This window comes from Gorilla gorilla, chromosome 4, assembly GCF_029281585.2.
Source record: "Gorilla gorilla gorilla isolate KB3781 chromosome 4, NHGRI_mGorGor1-v2.1_pri, whole genome shotgun sequence".
NCBI lineage: Eukaryota > Metazoa > Chordata > Mammalia > Primates > Hominidae > Gorilla > Gorilla gorilla.
Window position 1 is genome coordinate 106,666,212 of NC_073228.2, and position 14,637 is coordinate 106,680,848.

General features: G+C 37.2%; 1 protein-coding gene across 16 annotated transcripts in view; it reads left to right on the forward strand.

Moving 5' to 3' along the window:
• PAM (peptidylglycine alpha-amidating monooxygenase) overlaps nucleotides 1–14,637 on the forward strand; it is a 277,732-nt gene that overhangs the window by 99,278 nt on the left and 163,817 nt on the right. For 14 of the 16 annotated variants that reach the window (XM_004042318.5, XM_055387323.2, XM_055387319.2 and 11 more), the window contains 2 exons: nucleotides 10,851–11,312; nucleotides 12,300–12,420. In XM_004042318.5, the coding sequence (XP_004042366.1) occupies nucleotides 11,224–11,312; nucleotides 12,300–12,420 (210 nt within the window). In that variant the 5' untranslated portion in view covers nucleotides 10,851–11,223. Of the gene's footprint in view, nucleotides 1–10,846; nucleotides 11,313–12,299; nucleotides 12,421–14,637 lie in introns of those variants that run through there. The other 2 variants (XM_063706677.1, XM_063706681.1) reach the window with 1 other exon arrangement.

A 14,637-nucleotide genomic window follows, 5' to 3' on the forward strand; every position in this document is an offset into this window, starting at 1 on the left:
TGTCTTACGATTAAGCTAAATTTTATTTTAGCCTCTCTGCCCTAAAATAAAAGACATTAAAATGTTTTTTTAAGCAACTTTGTTCTTTTGTTAATGACTTCCAGATTATCTAGTTGAGATGAATTGAGAGGGCAGTGTGTAGTTTACACTTTGCAGAATCCCTCTAAGGGATTCTAAACCCAATTGAGCAGAATTATTCAAATGAGAGAATGTTTTGACATTCTTTGATGATCTTTAAGAAAAATTTCCATATGTTTTTCAATTCTATAATAGGGTTATATGATTATAGATTTCACTTTTAAGTACTGTAATAATACAGCTGAGTGGCTTGAAGAAAAGGATAGCAAAACTTTTATAATAGGAAAGGGTGTGTTTATGCATTTTGTTGTACAAATTTGAACATTTGAAATGGAAAACATAAGAATCATTTGAAAATACAACTATGCTATGAGAGAAAACACTTCTGTATGAATAGCACCAGAAACAGAAGACAAAGGTCACTGTTGTTTTTAAGTGAAAATCTAGACATTTCCTATAGACTTTTAAAGAAAGAGAATACTTATTTTGTAACTGCATGGTCTGGGTCTGAGCTGGTTTTTGCATGTAGTTAATACCTCCTGCCTCTGAAGTCGTTGGAAAGCATTTAACAAAATATATATTAAAATGCTTCAGGAATAACTAGTATGCCTAAGGATGTGGAATCAAACAGGAAAAAAAGTCACAAACATCTCATTAAAAATGTGTTGATTGATTGCAAGAAAAACAGAAGGAAAGGCAGATCCCCACCTTCAGACCACATCCACTGAAGCCCGGTACACTAAATATTTGCACTTACATGCGGTTACCCTCCCTCCATTCTATACCAACTTCCTCCTAAAAATAAAAGAAACTAGTAACACAAAGACCCACAAAAGAAGCAGTACAAAGCATTAATGCAAAAGATCTTTCAATACCTAAATCAGTGGGTCAATCTATGATTCACACTTTTTTTGAAAAAAACATCCAAGATTTGAAATGTAGTGAGGTCTTTGACATTACTCGCAAACTAGTTCCTGAAAAATTTTACTGAAGAGGAAAAAAGTCCATTAATTTCTGAAATGGCATATTAAGGACATAGTCTCTAAGTCTAGGTTCTGCTGACTGACTTGCTTCATAAGTTAAGGCAGAGCTCACAGAAGGTTGTCCACCAAATAGCTCTGCAAAACCAGCCCAAAAGTCTGTTCCCCTGACTCAACAATGTTTCAAGGAGAAAGCAGGTGATAGCTGAAGAGGTGTTTTGTGCTCTTGTGAAACTAAATTTTATGTAATGTCCTGAGCTTATAAATAAATAAGGTACCTGGTAGGCAGATTAGGATACAAAGAAGTGGTCCACTTCTCTGGCATCATCTGTAGTGGTTAATGCTTTTCTCTGCAGTTCACCCATCTCTTGAGAACTTGACAGTTCAGTCTTTAGAGTAAAAAGATGTGTGCTATTTGGAAGACAGGGATCTGTTTTATTTTACAGTAAAATATGCCAGCATTGAATTTGATACATGTGTTAGGAAGCAACATTTGTATTAGTCAAAGCTGAGGAATTTAATTAAGAATTATATGTCTTGTTATTTTCCCCATGGAAGTATTTACAGGGCTGAGCGATTTGATGACTAATGGACATATTTAAAGGGCGTCTGTTACTGATCATGGAAACAAAAAATAAAATAAAATAAAATTTTTTACTTTTGGCAAGTTCTTATTGCAGTAGAATCATATGCTGAATGGTACCCCTGAGATTTTTTTTCAGCATATATGTTCTAATAGGTACCCAGCCAATTTTGACTTGCAAGGGAAAGATACTTCAAATTGGCTGCGTGTTAGAAGACATGAATCCCAAACAAATCTGTGTGCAGAAAATACCATTCAATTTGCTATGTCTTGCTAATGAAGAGAGCCTTAAAAAACAAACCAACAACAACAACAACAACAAAAAACAGCAACTTGGTATACCTAAGTGTGGTAAACCGTGTTCCACCTAGGGTGAAGTTTATCTTCCTAGAGCAAGGGTGTCCCTCAGTGATCACAACACAGATGATTTTAAAGTTTCAGCTAGTAATGTTAATGAGAAAAGCTGGCCAGTTATAAAAAAAAATAGAAAGGGCAAAAAACAAATGAACAAACAACTGCACTTGAGAGCTGAGCAGCAGTTTTAACAACTACTCCTAGCCTCAGAGACTGACAGCAGATAGGGAGCAGTGGGGACAGTGGCAGTCTGTGGATTGCTGGCCACGTCAAAAAGGGAGTCACTTCTTGGCTCAGCTAATTGTTGCTGTGTGGAAATGTGAGTTCAGTGATGCCGGATTTTTATGGCTCTTCAAGAGAGTGGAAATCTGGGTTTTATATGAAATCTTTCATTTTGAAATGTTTATTCAGAGCTCAAATATGGGGGAGGAGTTGGGAAAAAACCCATGCAGGCCAAACCAAATCTTCTTTTGGATCAATTTGAACCATAGGCATAGGACTTCGATTTGTTACCTTCTGAATTAGCTAAATGAGTAATGTTTATAAAGTTGAAGAGGGAATGTTTCCTAGTATATGAATGGAAAAAAGACTAGGTGTGTAGTTAAGAGCTTCAACCATGGCGTCAGATTGCCTGTGTTTATGTCCTGGCTGGGTACCATGGGCATGTTTACCAATTCGCTTTGTGTCCAGTTGCCACTTCAGTAAAATAGGAATGATAATGGTACAAATTTCATAGAGTTGGCTGTGAGGATTCAGAAGAGCTAATTTATATAAACTGCTTAGTACAATGCCTGGCATATAGTAATTGCTCAATTAACATGAGCTATTATTATTTTGCAAGAAAATGGTATTCAAAGGATTTACCTATTTGTTATACCTGAAGAAAATATCCCCAATAAATATGGAGGGTCTGTTTTGTGTTGATGAGTATGGATTAAGAGCATGGATTCTGGAGTCAGCAGGCTAGGATTTGAATTCTTGCTCTATCACTGTGTAACCAGAACAAGTTAATTTTTCTGAGCTTTAGATTCCTCATCTATAAAACAGAATTAATAACCGATATCTCAAAGTCATAAGAATTCAGCAAGATAATACACGCAAAGTCAGTGCTGGCATATAAGGCAGTAAGTGTTAACTGTTGTTATGATTATTCTGTTAGGATATTTTCCCCCATTATTTGGAAGTTCCATTTTTGCAAACACTTTTTTAAGTTATTTATTTTTTATTATATGTACTTAAAGAAAATGGAATTGCATTTGATTTACAAGTTAAGCTTCATCTTAATGAGCCACATTACAACAGTGGTTCTCAACCAGGTGATTTTACCCTTCAGAAGACATTTGGCAATGTCTGGAGACATTTTTGATTGCCATAACTGAGGGGAATGCTACTGGCATCTAGTGGGTGGAGGCCAAGGGTGCTGCTGAACACCCTGTAATACACAGGACAGCCCCTACAACAAAGAATGGTTCAGCCCAAAATGTTGATAGTGCTGAACTTAAGAAGCTCTGCATTACAGCTATATAGCCACCATAACATTTAGTTTGTAATGTTCTTGCTAAGCAGAGGAAGAATTTTTCTTTTATCAAAACATTACCTAACTTTCAGATAGCAGTCAACATGTAAATTGAAATCTGCCGAACCATATTTAATAAAATATTTTAAAATGCATATATTCCTGTTTTCTTCTAGTTACAAAAGTAATACAAACCAGTGAAAATTAAAAGACTACAAAAGCATATAAATAAGAGAGTGAACTCCACCTTTTCCCCAACCATCTCCATAGAAAATCTCTGGAAATGCAACAGTTTAAGTTATATTACTTCAGACTTTTAAATACAGTCACACGCCTCATAATGATGCTTTACTCAGTGTCACGACACATATGTGATGGTGGTCCCATAAGATTATAATACAGCTGAACAATTCCTATCACCTAGTAACATCGTAGTCATCATAATGTCAATGCATTACTCATGTGTTTGTGGTGATGCTGATGTTAACAAACCTACTGCCCTACCAGTCACATAAAAGTTTGGCACATAGGATTGTGTATAGTACGTAGTACTTGATAAAGATAATAAACGACTGTGTTATTGGTTTATGCATTTACAATACTATTTTATCTTTATTTTAGAGTGCACTCCTTCTACTTACAAAAAAAATGTTAACTGTAAAACAGCCTCAGGCAGGTTTTTCAGGAGGCATTTCAAAAGGCATTGCTATCATAGGAGATGACTGTTCCATGTGTTATTGCCCAGAAGACCTTCTGGTGGGACAAGATGTGGAGGTGAAAAACGATATTGATCATCCTGATCTTGTATAGGCCTAGGCTAGTGTGTGTGTGTGTGTGTGTGTGTGTGTGTGTGTGTGTGTCTTCACTTTTAACAAAAAAGCTTAAAAAGTTTAATACGTTTTTTTAAAAAAAGCTTATAAAGATATACAGAAAGAAAATATTTTATATACTTGTACAATGCATTTGTTTTTTAAGCTAAATGTTATTGCAAAGGAGTTAAAAAGTTAAACAATTTTTAAAAGCTTATGAAGTAAAAAGCTACACTGCACTAAGATTAATTTATTAATGAAGAATATTTTTAAAATAAATTTAGTATAGCTTACAGGAAACTGCATAAAATCTCCTGTACAGTGTTATAAAGTCTATAGTAGTGTACAGTAATGTCCTAGGCCTCTCACTCACCACTCACTCACTCAACCAGAGCTACTTCCAGTCCTGAAGCTCCATTTATAAGTGCCGTATACAAATGTACCATTTCTTATCTTATATACCGTATTTTTACTGTACCTTTTCTATGTTTAGATATGTTTAGATACACAGATACTTAGCATTATGTTTGAGTTGTTTCCAGCATTCACTATAGTAACATGCTGTACAGGTTTGTAGCCTAGGAGCAGTAGACTGTATAGAGCCTTGGTGTGTCATAGGCTATACCATCTAGGTTTATGTAAGTACAGTCAATGATGTTCACACAAGGATGAAATGGCCTAACATAACAATGCATTTTTCAGGACATAACCCCATTTTTAAGTGACACACGACTCTCTATATGTATGCTGTTCTATAATTTGCTGTTCAAAAATTGATGTCTTTTTTCTTCCTGACCGGTTCAGTCCTAAAGCAACTATCTAGGGCAAAGCAGGGTAGATATTGAGGAAGGGTGGCCTGGCATGGGGCATTGGAGCCCATATTAGGTAAGGAGGCATCCGTGTGATGGGGTTGGTGACCTGGCATGGAGCATCAGAGCCCAGACAGGGTGAGGAGGGCATCCATGTATGCGCAGCCTGGTATAAGGTGTTCACAAAGGGCAAGTGAGATAAAGTACACAAAGAGGAAGGTCTTGTGCAGGGCTTTGAGCCCAGGTGGGAGAAGGGGCAGAAAGCAAGGAAATGTTCAAAGGATGATAGGAATATGTCAAAGGCTAGCACTTTGGAAGGGCGAGGTGGGGGAATAGCTTGCGTCCAGGAGTTTGAGACCAGCCTGGGAAACGTGGTGAAACCCTGTCTCTACAAAAAATACAAAACAAATTAGCCAGGTGTAGTGGTGCATACCTGTGGTCCCAGCTATTTGGGAGGCTGAGATAGGATGATCACCTGAGCCCAGGAGGTAGGGGTTGCAGTGAGCTAAGATCATGCCACTGTACTCCAGCCTGGGCAACAGAGCGTGAGACCCTGTCTCAAAAATAATAATAAAATAACTGCTTCACCAAAACATATTAATTATAAAGGGAAAAAATAGTAACAGTATGGTGGAAACAGCTGGAAGACATCAATTTAATCAAATAGTCTAAGTTAATATTGTCAGTAATGAGACAAGTCACAATCATGGCCACTTAATAAAATGCTATGGTAGCCAGCTTCCAAGCAGATGGTCCTCCCCACCTAGCTATTCATTCCCTGGGTGGTCTTCTCCTTCAGTGGGTGGGGCTGACCTGTATAGTCAGCAGGATGTTAGAGAAATGATGGTATGTGGCTTCTGATGCTACATAATAAAAGACTGCTGACTCTGGGGGAAGCCAGCTGCCATGTTGTGAAGACACACAAGTAGCCCGAGAGAGAAGCCACATATTGAGGACATGTTTTTTTGCCAACAACCAGCACTAACTTCCCAGCCATGTGAGCAAGCTATCTTGCAAGCAAATCTTCCAGCTCCAGTCAAGCCTTCAGATGACTGCAGTTCTGGTTCACATCTAAACTACAACCTCATAAGAGAACCTCGCAGCTAAGCTTTTCTGATACACAGAAACTATGCAAGAGAATGCTTATTGTTTTCACCTACTATGTTTTGGGATAATTAGATATGCAGCAATGGACAATTAACACAGATGTAGTGAGAAGAACACACCATCATTTCTGTCATACTCCTGCCAAAGATGCATAACCTGAATCTGGTCCTAATGAAACATAAAACAAACACTGATTGAGAGGCATTGTGCAAAATAGCTAGCCTATAATCTTCCATAGAGTCAAGGTCATGGAAGCTGAAGACAGACTGAGAAACTGTCTGGAGTGAAGCAGACTGGAGATATGACAGCTCTCTTTGGAACACCTGATTCTGAACTGGATTATTTTGCTAATAAAAGACATTATTGGGACAGTGGGCAAAGTTTGGAACCTGAGGATTAGATGTTAGTAATGTATCCATGTGAATTTTTTTATTTTGATGATTTTATTGAGGTTATGTAGTAGAACATATTTGTTTTTAGGAAGTTATACTAAAGTGTTTAGGGATGATGGAGCATCAGGTCAGTAACTCTAAAATGATTACAGAAAAAAGTTATTTGTACTATACTTGCAGCATTTCTATAAGTTTCTTCTTTAAAAATTTTTTAAGTTGTGCAAAAAATATGTTATAAAATATGCCTTTGGAGGCCAGGCATGGTGGCTCATGCCTGTAATCTCAGCACTTCAGGAGGCTGAGACAGGCAGATCACTTGAGCTCAGGAGTTCGAGACCAGCCTGGGAAACTTGGCAAAAACTTGTCTCTACAAAAAATACAAATATTAGCAGGACATGGTGGTGTATGTCTGTAGTCCTGGCTACTCGGGAAGCTGAGACAGGAGGACTGCTTGAGTCTGGGAGGCAGAGGTTGGAGTGAGCCGAAATTGCGCCACTGCACTCCAGCCTGGGCGACAAAGTAAGACCCTGCCTCAAAAAAAAAAAAAAAAAAAAAAAAAAAAAAAAAAAAAAATTGCCCTTGGCTTTAAAAATAGACACATATTGCCTTTTTTTTTTTTTTAAAGGGGTGCATAGCATTCTGGTTTTTGTAACTGTAAGTTTTTTTTTCCACAAATCTCCTATTGAAGGACGTTTAAATTGCTTTCAGTTCTTTGCCATTATAAACATCCAGGTCTTTGTTATTACGAACAATACTAGTAAACATTTTTATAAACATAGTTGTGCCTTGTTCAGTTTTTGCCTAAGAATTAATCCTCAGAAGTCGAATTGCTATGTGAATGGATATGCGCCCTTTAATCAGTTTAATCGTAAGTCATTCAAGGAAACTGCATAAAATCCCCTTAAAAGAAAATGAAATTTACAGTTTGGTAGTCATTTTTATTTGTTTTTCTCCCCCAGAAAGTAATTTCTATAAGAGTGGGAACGTTATCTGTCTTGATTATCACCATCCCCAGCATTCAGAGTCTCAGGCATTCAATATATATTTGTTGCAACAACAATCATAGGGAACATTTATTCTGTGTCTAGCACTGTTCCAAGGGTATTAATTTAGTTTTTGCTGGCAACAGCCCTACGAGGTAGGTAATATGATTACGTCCATTTTGCAGATGGAGAAACTGAAGCTAGAGAGGTTAGGTACTTGTCTAGTTTCACACAGCTAATAAATAGTGGACCCAGGAATCAGGCAGTTTTCCTTCAGTTTACAGGTATCCACTATGCTGTACAGGGTCTCTTATAAATGAATACACGACTGAATGGTCAAATTGGTCAATATATTTATTTGGCTCTTTGACCAGTAACAAATGCCAGCTATCTTTTTTTTTAAAAAAAAAAAATGAAAATTAGAGGGAATGGACTGCCTACTTTGTAAGAGCCAAATTAGTTTTATGGTCTTCTGGACTAGGCTGTACTTAACTACCTACTAATACTCCTCCTGGAATTAATATCCATACAGGTATAGGTTATAAATCATTCTTACCTGAAGATTTTATGGATATGTAAACAGAACATTTGCTTTGTATTACAAATAAAATAGTAAATCTGGGCCTGCAGCTTGAGTCTAGGAGGCAGAAATTTTATGACTTTATGAACATACTCTGTTCCCCACCTGGGCTCCTTTGCTCCTGCCATTTCCCTGTACCTGTAATGCTGATTGTCCACCTCCCACAGTGGAAACTCTAACTGTCCTCCAAGGCTTGCTCAGTAGCCACCCCTTCCACTGAATACTGCTTTTACTCTTCTTTTTTCTTGCCCTCCTTTTGAGGATTCTTTCCTTCTTCAAAATTCTGAGTCTCTTTTTTTAGTACTCATATAGAATACTACATTCTAAATATACCTTATGTTACTGTGTAGAGTTCTCATCTCCCTTAATAGACTATATTCTTTTTTAGTTTTATTCATTTTATAAAACTCCAGTATGTATTATAATCTTTTGTATAAAGTATTGAAACTAAGGGTTTTTTTTTTTGGATGAGTGAAGGAATTATCTCAACGAAATATGCGAAATATATTTAAAATGTTTAAATCTTAAATAAGAATACTAATAAAATTTGATTATTATATGTTCTACATTATCCAGAATTATAAAAAAATAAAATAGGTGGACATGTTTTTTTTTGATATGATTATTTGTATTTCGTCTTTAGCTTACAAGTCATCCAGAAACAAGAAGCATAATTAGCTTTCATTTTTATAAGACCTTTTGTTCTATTCATGGCTACAAATACCAACTTTGCTTCTACCCACAACTTTAATTCCCTTTTCTTTAAGTGGGTGGTTTAGGGACATCAAAGGTAATAAAATCAAGGAGATAAGTGGAATATTTTTTTCAAAGGCTAGTACTTAAGGGTGTGTTCCTGTTAGAGAATTTTAATACTTAATTTGTTTTCAAGTGTTTGTGTAATACCAAATCTCCTTGCCAACTGGAAGAGGGACTGTCCTTGAATCCTGTTCTGAATAAAATATTAAAATATCCCTTCTTCATATATGTGTGTGTATATATATATATATATATATATATATTTTTTTAAAGAACTTCAGGGAATGTGAAGTATTGTCATTTGATAGGATTATACTTTGTTGCTAGCAAAGGCAATAGCATAGCCTTCCGGCCAATTGTTTCTCTTCCTCCAGAAGGAGTTCTTTCCTTTACCCACAGGATAAGGATAAAGCTGAAGGTTTTTGTTTCTGAAAGCCCAAACAGCAAGCCAAAGAGAAAGTTCAAACAAATATTGTCAGTCTTTTAAAAATGTCATTGCTTATGTAAATTAGCTGGCTCTTGACTGCTGGTGAGCCTCAAGCATCCTTGAATTGGTTGGATGTTAAGTCAGGTTTTATTTATATTTGGTATATGGTATCTAGAAAGCACTTATCATGAAGAATCTCACTTCATTTAAGGTTAGTGCTTTTTTATTTGTTTTGGTTCTAGGTTTTTGTTTTGTTTTGTTTTGTTTTGTTTTAGATTAGCTTCACTATCTTGTGATTTCCAGAGGCTGATGTATTACTGTGAAACATTTCGATATGATTTTTCCTTATTTTTTCTTTTTACTGTTACACATCTTCCCATCAAATTCATTTGAGATTCTTGGAACGATGTTTATAGTTACTGACTAAAATAAAACTTTAATCTCTTTCTTTGGAAGTACAGTATTTTTATATTGTGAATTATACAGTTTTAATTTATGCCTTCAGACTAAAATTTGCAGGTTTGATAACATAGTTTTAAATATATTCAGTCAAAATATGAATATTTTCAAGTTTAGCCTAGTTGAGTCCTCTTATAAAACGTTGAGCTGTAACATTAGTTCTTCATGGCCTCTCATTTGTATTAATGTGACATTCTTGATCATAACCTTTGAAGATAAAATTCATTTGGGGGGCAGCTAAGATTCTCCCTACTCTTTCTAATTATGTTGTAAAACTCCAAACTTAGGAAAGGATATCTTTTGGAAGGCATGCCTTATGAGTACAAAATTATTATTTTGCTTATGAGATGCAGGATTTTTAAATGGGCATTTACATCTTGTGTATCATGTTAGCTGTAGAGTTTTGGTTTGTTTTAAAATAATTCTGAGAACTTGGGCAATTCTGTGATGATCCTTGGGAGCTCTTGGTAGGAGATATCATTCCTCTTGGATCTGTAGCTCTGTGATGCATGTATATAAACATGCCTTTGTTCTCAAAGTCTTTTTCTATCTGATTACTGTGGTATCCAGTGCTTTGTCTTTGCCTCTCTTCGTTTTTTGTTTTGTTTTTTTCCTTGTGCCTTAGCCGGTCATTTGTGTGATGTTTACATTCAGCAGAGAGGTATTTAGAGTATTTTTGGTGAGAGAAAGGAGTGATAGAGGAAGTAAGGAGAAATTCAGACTGGGGTGGCTGTGAGGGATAAAGGGGGGGAAGAAGTAGGAAAAGAAAACAGGAGTGGGTCCGAGGGAGGAAGAGCAAGCAAAGACAGAACACCGGCTCTACAGGGGCTGCGCCGTGGGGGTTCCTGAAATCTTGGGGGCTGGCTGTGGGGGAGGGAGCTCAACAGACCAGCATTTTCCCCAGGCTTGGGCGCAAGCTTGTGAAACTACTAATGTATTAAAGAACCTCAGCTGGGATTTGCTGAGGACAAATGCTGTAACGTGTTAGTCATCCATTATCTGCTTCTATTTTTGCAGGTTCTGAATGATGACTGACGCGGGTTTGGGTGATACCCCTCACAGCCCCTGTCATTCCGGAGTGATAAGGCACCCGCGCGTCTAGCCCCAGCGCCAGGGCACGCGAGCGGCGCTGGAGGGAGGAAAGCTTCCGCCTGCGGGCCGGACAAAAGTCCCGCCTGCCCACGGCTTTCTGCCCGCCGCTCGTGACAGAGACGCCTCGCCGCGGCCAGCTCGCTGCTCTCGCGGGCGGATGGTGTGTGGCCGCCGTAGGACGCCCGCCGTGCCCGGGCCATGAAGTAGCGGCTGCTGGCGGCGCCGCTGCCCAACCGCCAGCCCCAGCCCCGCGCTGCGCTGCCCGGTCCTCTCCCGGCGGGGTCGGATCGGCGTGGACATGGCTGGCCGCGTCCCTAGCCTGCTAGTTCTCCTTGTTTTTCCAAGCAGCTGTTTGGCTTTCCGAAGCCCACTTTCTGTCTTTAAGAGGTGGGTGTTCGTTGTTCGGGTGCTTTCTGTGCATGCTGTTGAGAAATGTAATCACTTTTATGAACCTGAGTGTTGGCAAAATAGACGAGGTTGATGTTCTTTGCTGGAATGACTTGGAATTTTAGCACAGTAACTTCTTGTGAAGTCCCCCGTGCAGAAAAAGCCCACTGTATTGTAGCCAAGCAGTTCTGGCTTTCAAAACTCCAATTAGAAGTTGTGATTTCCAAAACTAATCACTCCCTCTGGGGGAGGTATTTCAGGAACTACAATATATTCGCTTAGATTTGAATGCCTGCTTGTTTATAACAGCTCGAAGAATAAAATATAAAGATACATCAGTGTCGAGGAGAAGCAGATCATAGACTGTAATAGCTCACAAGGAAACACTGAGCTGTATACAAACGCCTCATAATTACCTTATTAAATATTTATGTACTTGTACATTTGTAATTCACATCGCAGTCTTTTATTTCTTCCTCCTAACAGCTCTGCCTCCTAGCAAGATTATGGTTGGCTTTCTTGTTTCTAGCTAGTAATTCTGGACACTGAAAATAGTTACAGAAATTTTTACTGGGTCATGGTTAATATTTCTGCCATTAGAAAATTGGCATGCCTGTGATAATTTGTAATGTATTAATACTATATCTTCATTAACTTGAAACAGATATATGTTTTGACATATATTTTTATATGGCATAATTTTTTATAAATTTTCAATAAAAAGTTTTTATTGAATGGAGTTTTAAATGTAGCCTGGTTGATTGCATTGGTTATATTTTGTTTACAAATCAGGTATATATTGTTATTGGACTATAAAATGAAAATCTGAGTATGTTTATGAACATTGTGTAATCATCCCATCTTTAGAGTTTTCATTGGGTTTAAATCAATCATCTTTAAGGTCATAGAATTCCTTTCTTTCCCCTTTTCATGCTGAGTTTAGATTCCATTATGTTCAAGAATATTGAAATTGTCCTCTTTTTTAAGGTTTAAAGAAACTACCAGACCATTTTCCAATGAATGTCTTGGTACCACCAGACCGGTAGTTCCTATTGATTCATCAGATTTTGCATTGGATATTCGCATGCCTGGGGTTACACCTAAACAGGTGAGAGGAATTTTGTCTTTCATTATTCACTTGTTCTGGATACAATCTATAATTAAAGTAAGGACACTGCATTTACAGCTGTAGGAACTTCTTTAAACGTAGGCATTTGCTTTCAAGACTCCAGCTAAGGCTAGAATAATTGAATATTTTAAAGAGGGTTAAGTCTTTCAAGGTGAATCTTTCACTTAAATTTTGTTTTTAAAATTTTACTTATATTGTCATTTGTGGTTTGAAATGGAATGTCGAAAATTTACATTTTGAGATTCTCTGTGGAGTAATAGCCTCTGTAATGCAGCATGCAAGTACGCATTAAAATATGAAAAATTATTCTAATAAAAGAAAATGATATTGAGCAGCTGCATTTAAGCTAGTTTGTTTAAATATCCTTTTATTGCAACCACAAGTCAAGAAATAAAAACGTGTTTACTGCTAAGAATTTGAAAAACAAAACATTCCACTCTTTTAAAAAAAGTTAAGAAAACTGTTCATACAGGTGGCTGATTGTGAGTTTTCTTTAGCCTGACTTGCTTGTTGTAAGAGATGTATTTTGAAATAATGGCAAAGCCCATATAAATGTGACTTATAGAGCATTTTGTGTAGAACTAGGTTGTTGCTAGGGCTTTCCCTCTTTTAGGTACACGCAAGAAGCTCAAACCCACTGCTGTCATGTGTGCAAGGTGTTTCATTAAGCATAAAAAGGCCAGAATTAATTATGCTTTGCAGCCAGGCAGTGCAGGGATTTATGCGTGTCATTAAAAGATAGTCCTCTCCTTTTGAAGGGCTGCAGAGACAGGGAAAGACCTGGATATTGTAGAGCTGCAGTGGCTGATGACTCATTGTTGCAGATAACATTCTATTTTTCTTTTCTTTTTTATTTTATTTTCAGTACTAGGAAAATAAAGGTATTCGTATTCTACTTATTAGGCAGAATTCCCTTTGCAATTGACATCCAGAAGCTTTAGAGAATACACATGGGCCTTTTTTCGGGACTAAGAATTGGCATTCATTTATTTGAAGACCTGTGTATGATTGTCTATAAATAACTACCACTGTAAAAATGACTTTCACTTCCTCCTCATCCCCAAATGACCATGCAGATGACTTTCCATGCATTCAGTTGTTACTGTGCTAGCTTTTAATTTCATAAGCTTTTTATTTAGTATTTAACTGCAAAAAGTGTAATGAGATTGAGACTAGGAGAGAAGAACAGCAGTTGCTCACTTATGAAGTGTGCCTCTTTTCTCACTTTTAAAAGTGGGTTTCCCCCCTGTATTTGCTTGAACTGAATGTATTTTTTTTTTAAATATCCACTAATTGGGTTTTCAAGCACTCTTTCCCCACAAGAATATCATTATTTTATCAAATAGTCTTTTGTTTGGTTCATTATTATTGTTATTCTTTCTTCTCATTATTTAAGAGTAATAACATTTAAATTACTTAACAATAATAATGGGCAACTGCGATGGGGTCAGTAATCTCAGAAAGAGATCTTAGAGGAATTGATTATAAAAGGTCATGGAGGAGCTCCATTTTCATAAAGTAAAATGTGTTCATTTTTATAATCCTATAAGTATCAAAATAACTCCATGGGGAAATAACATACATTGTTTAAATAATTGCTTTTTATTTTGCACTATCTGTATTCACCTTGGCCTCATGCAATGCATATTTGCTGGTTGCCTTTCCAGCAAATAGCTGGTTGCCTCCTTGCTCCTTCTCTGAGGCTATGTGATTCCCAAGAGCTTCCTACCCAGACTCCAGAGATGGAACACATGGACCGTGATTGATAATTGACTGTATCCCACCTCCCTTTCCACAATGATTGGTTCAAAAGAAAGTGTGTGATTTAGACCATTCAAATCTTAGGACTTTTGCTGAGAATGCATTTTTCTGTTGCATGTGAGCAGTAGGCTTGTCTTGCTAGGGTCTGCTGAGTTCATGAGGGAGCCATGCCTAGAATAAAACTAACACCATAGAGGGCAATGCAGAGAGATTGAAAGAATGTGGATGCTTGGTGACGTCACTACTTATGCAGTGTTCAGTTATGTTAGCCTTTCTGGTTTGAATAAAGTTGAGTTGGGTTTTGTCTTACTTGCAACTGAAACTACTGGGTAAATGATTCAGTTGCTCTGCCTGAGAGCTCAGAACTGCTTGTTGAATATTTCTTCCATTTTTTTCCCATCACTCTCTATTGACCATGTGCCATGAGTATGTAAC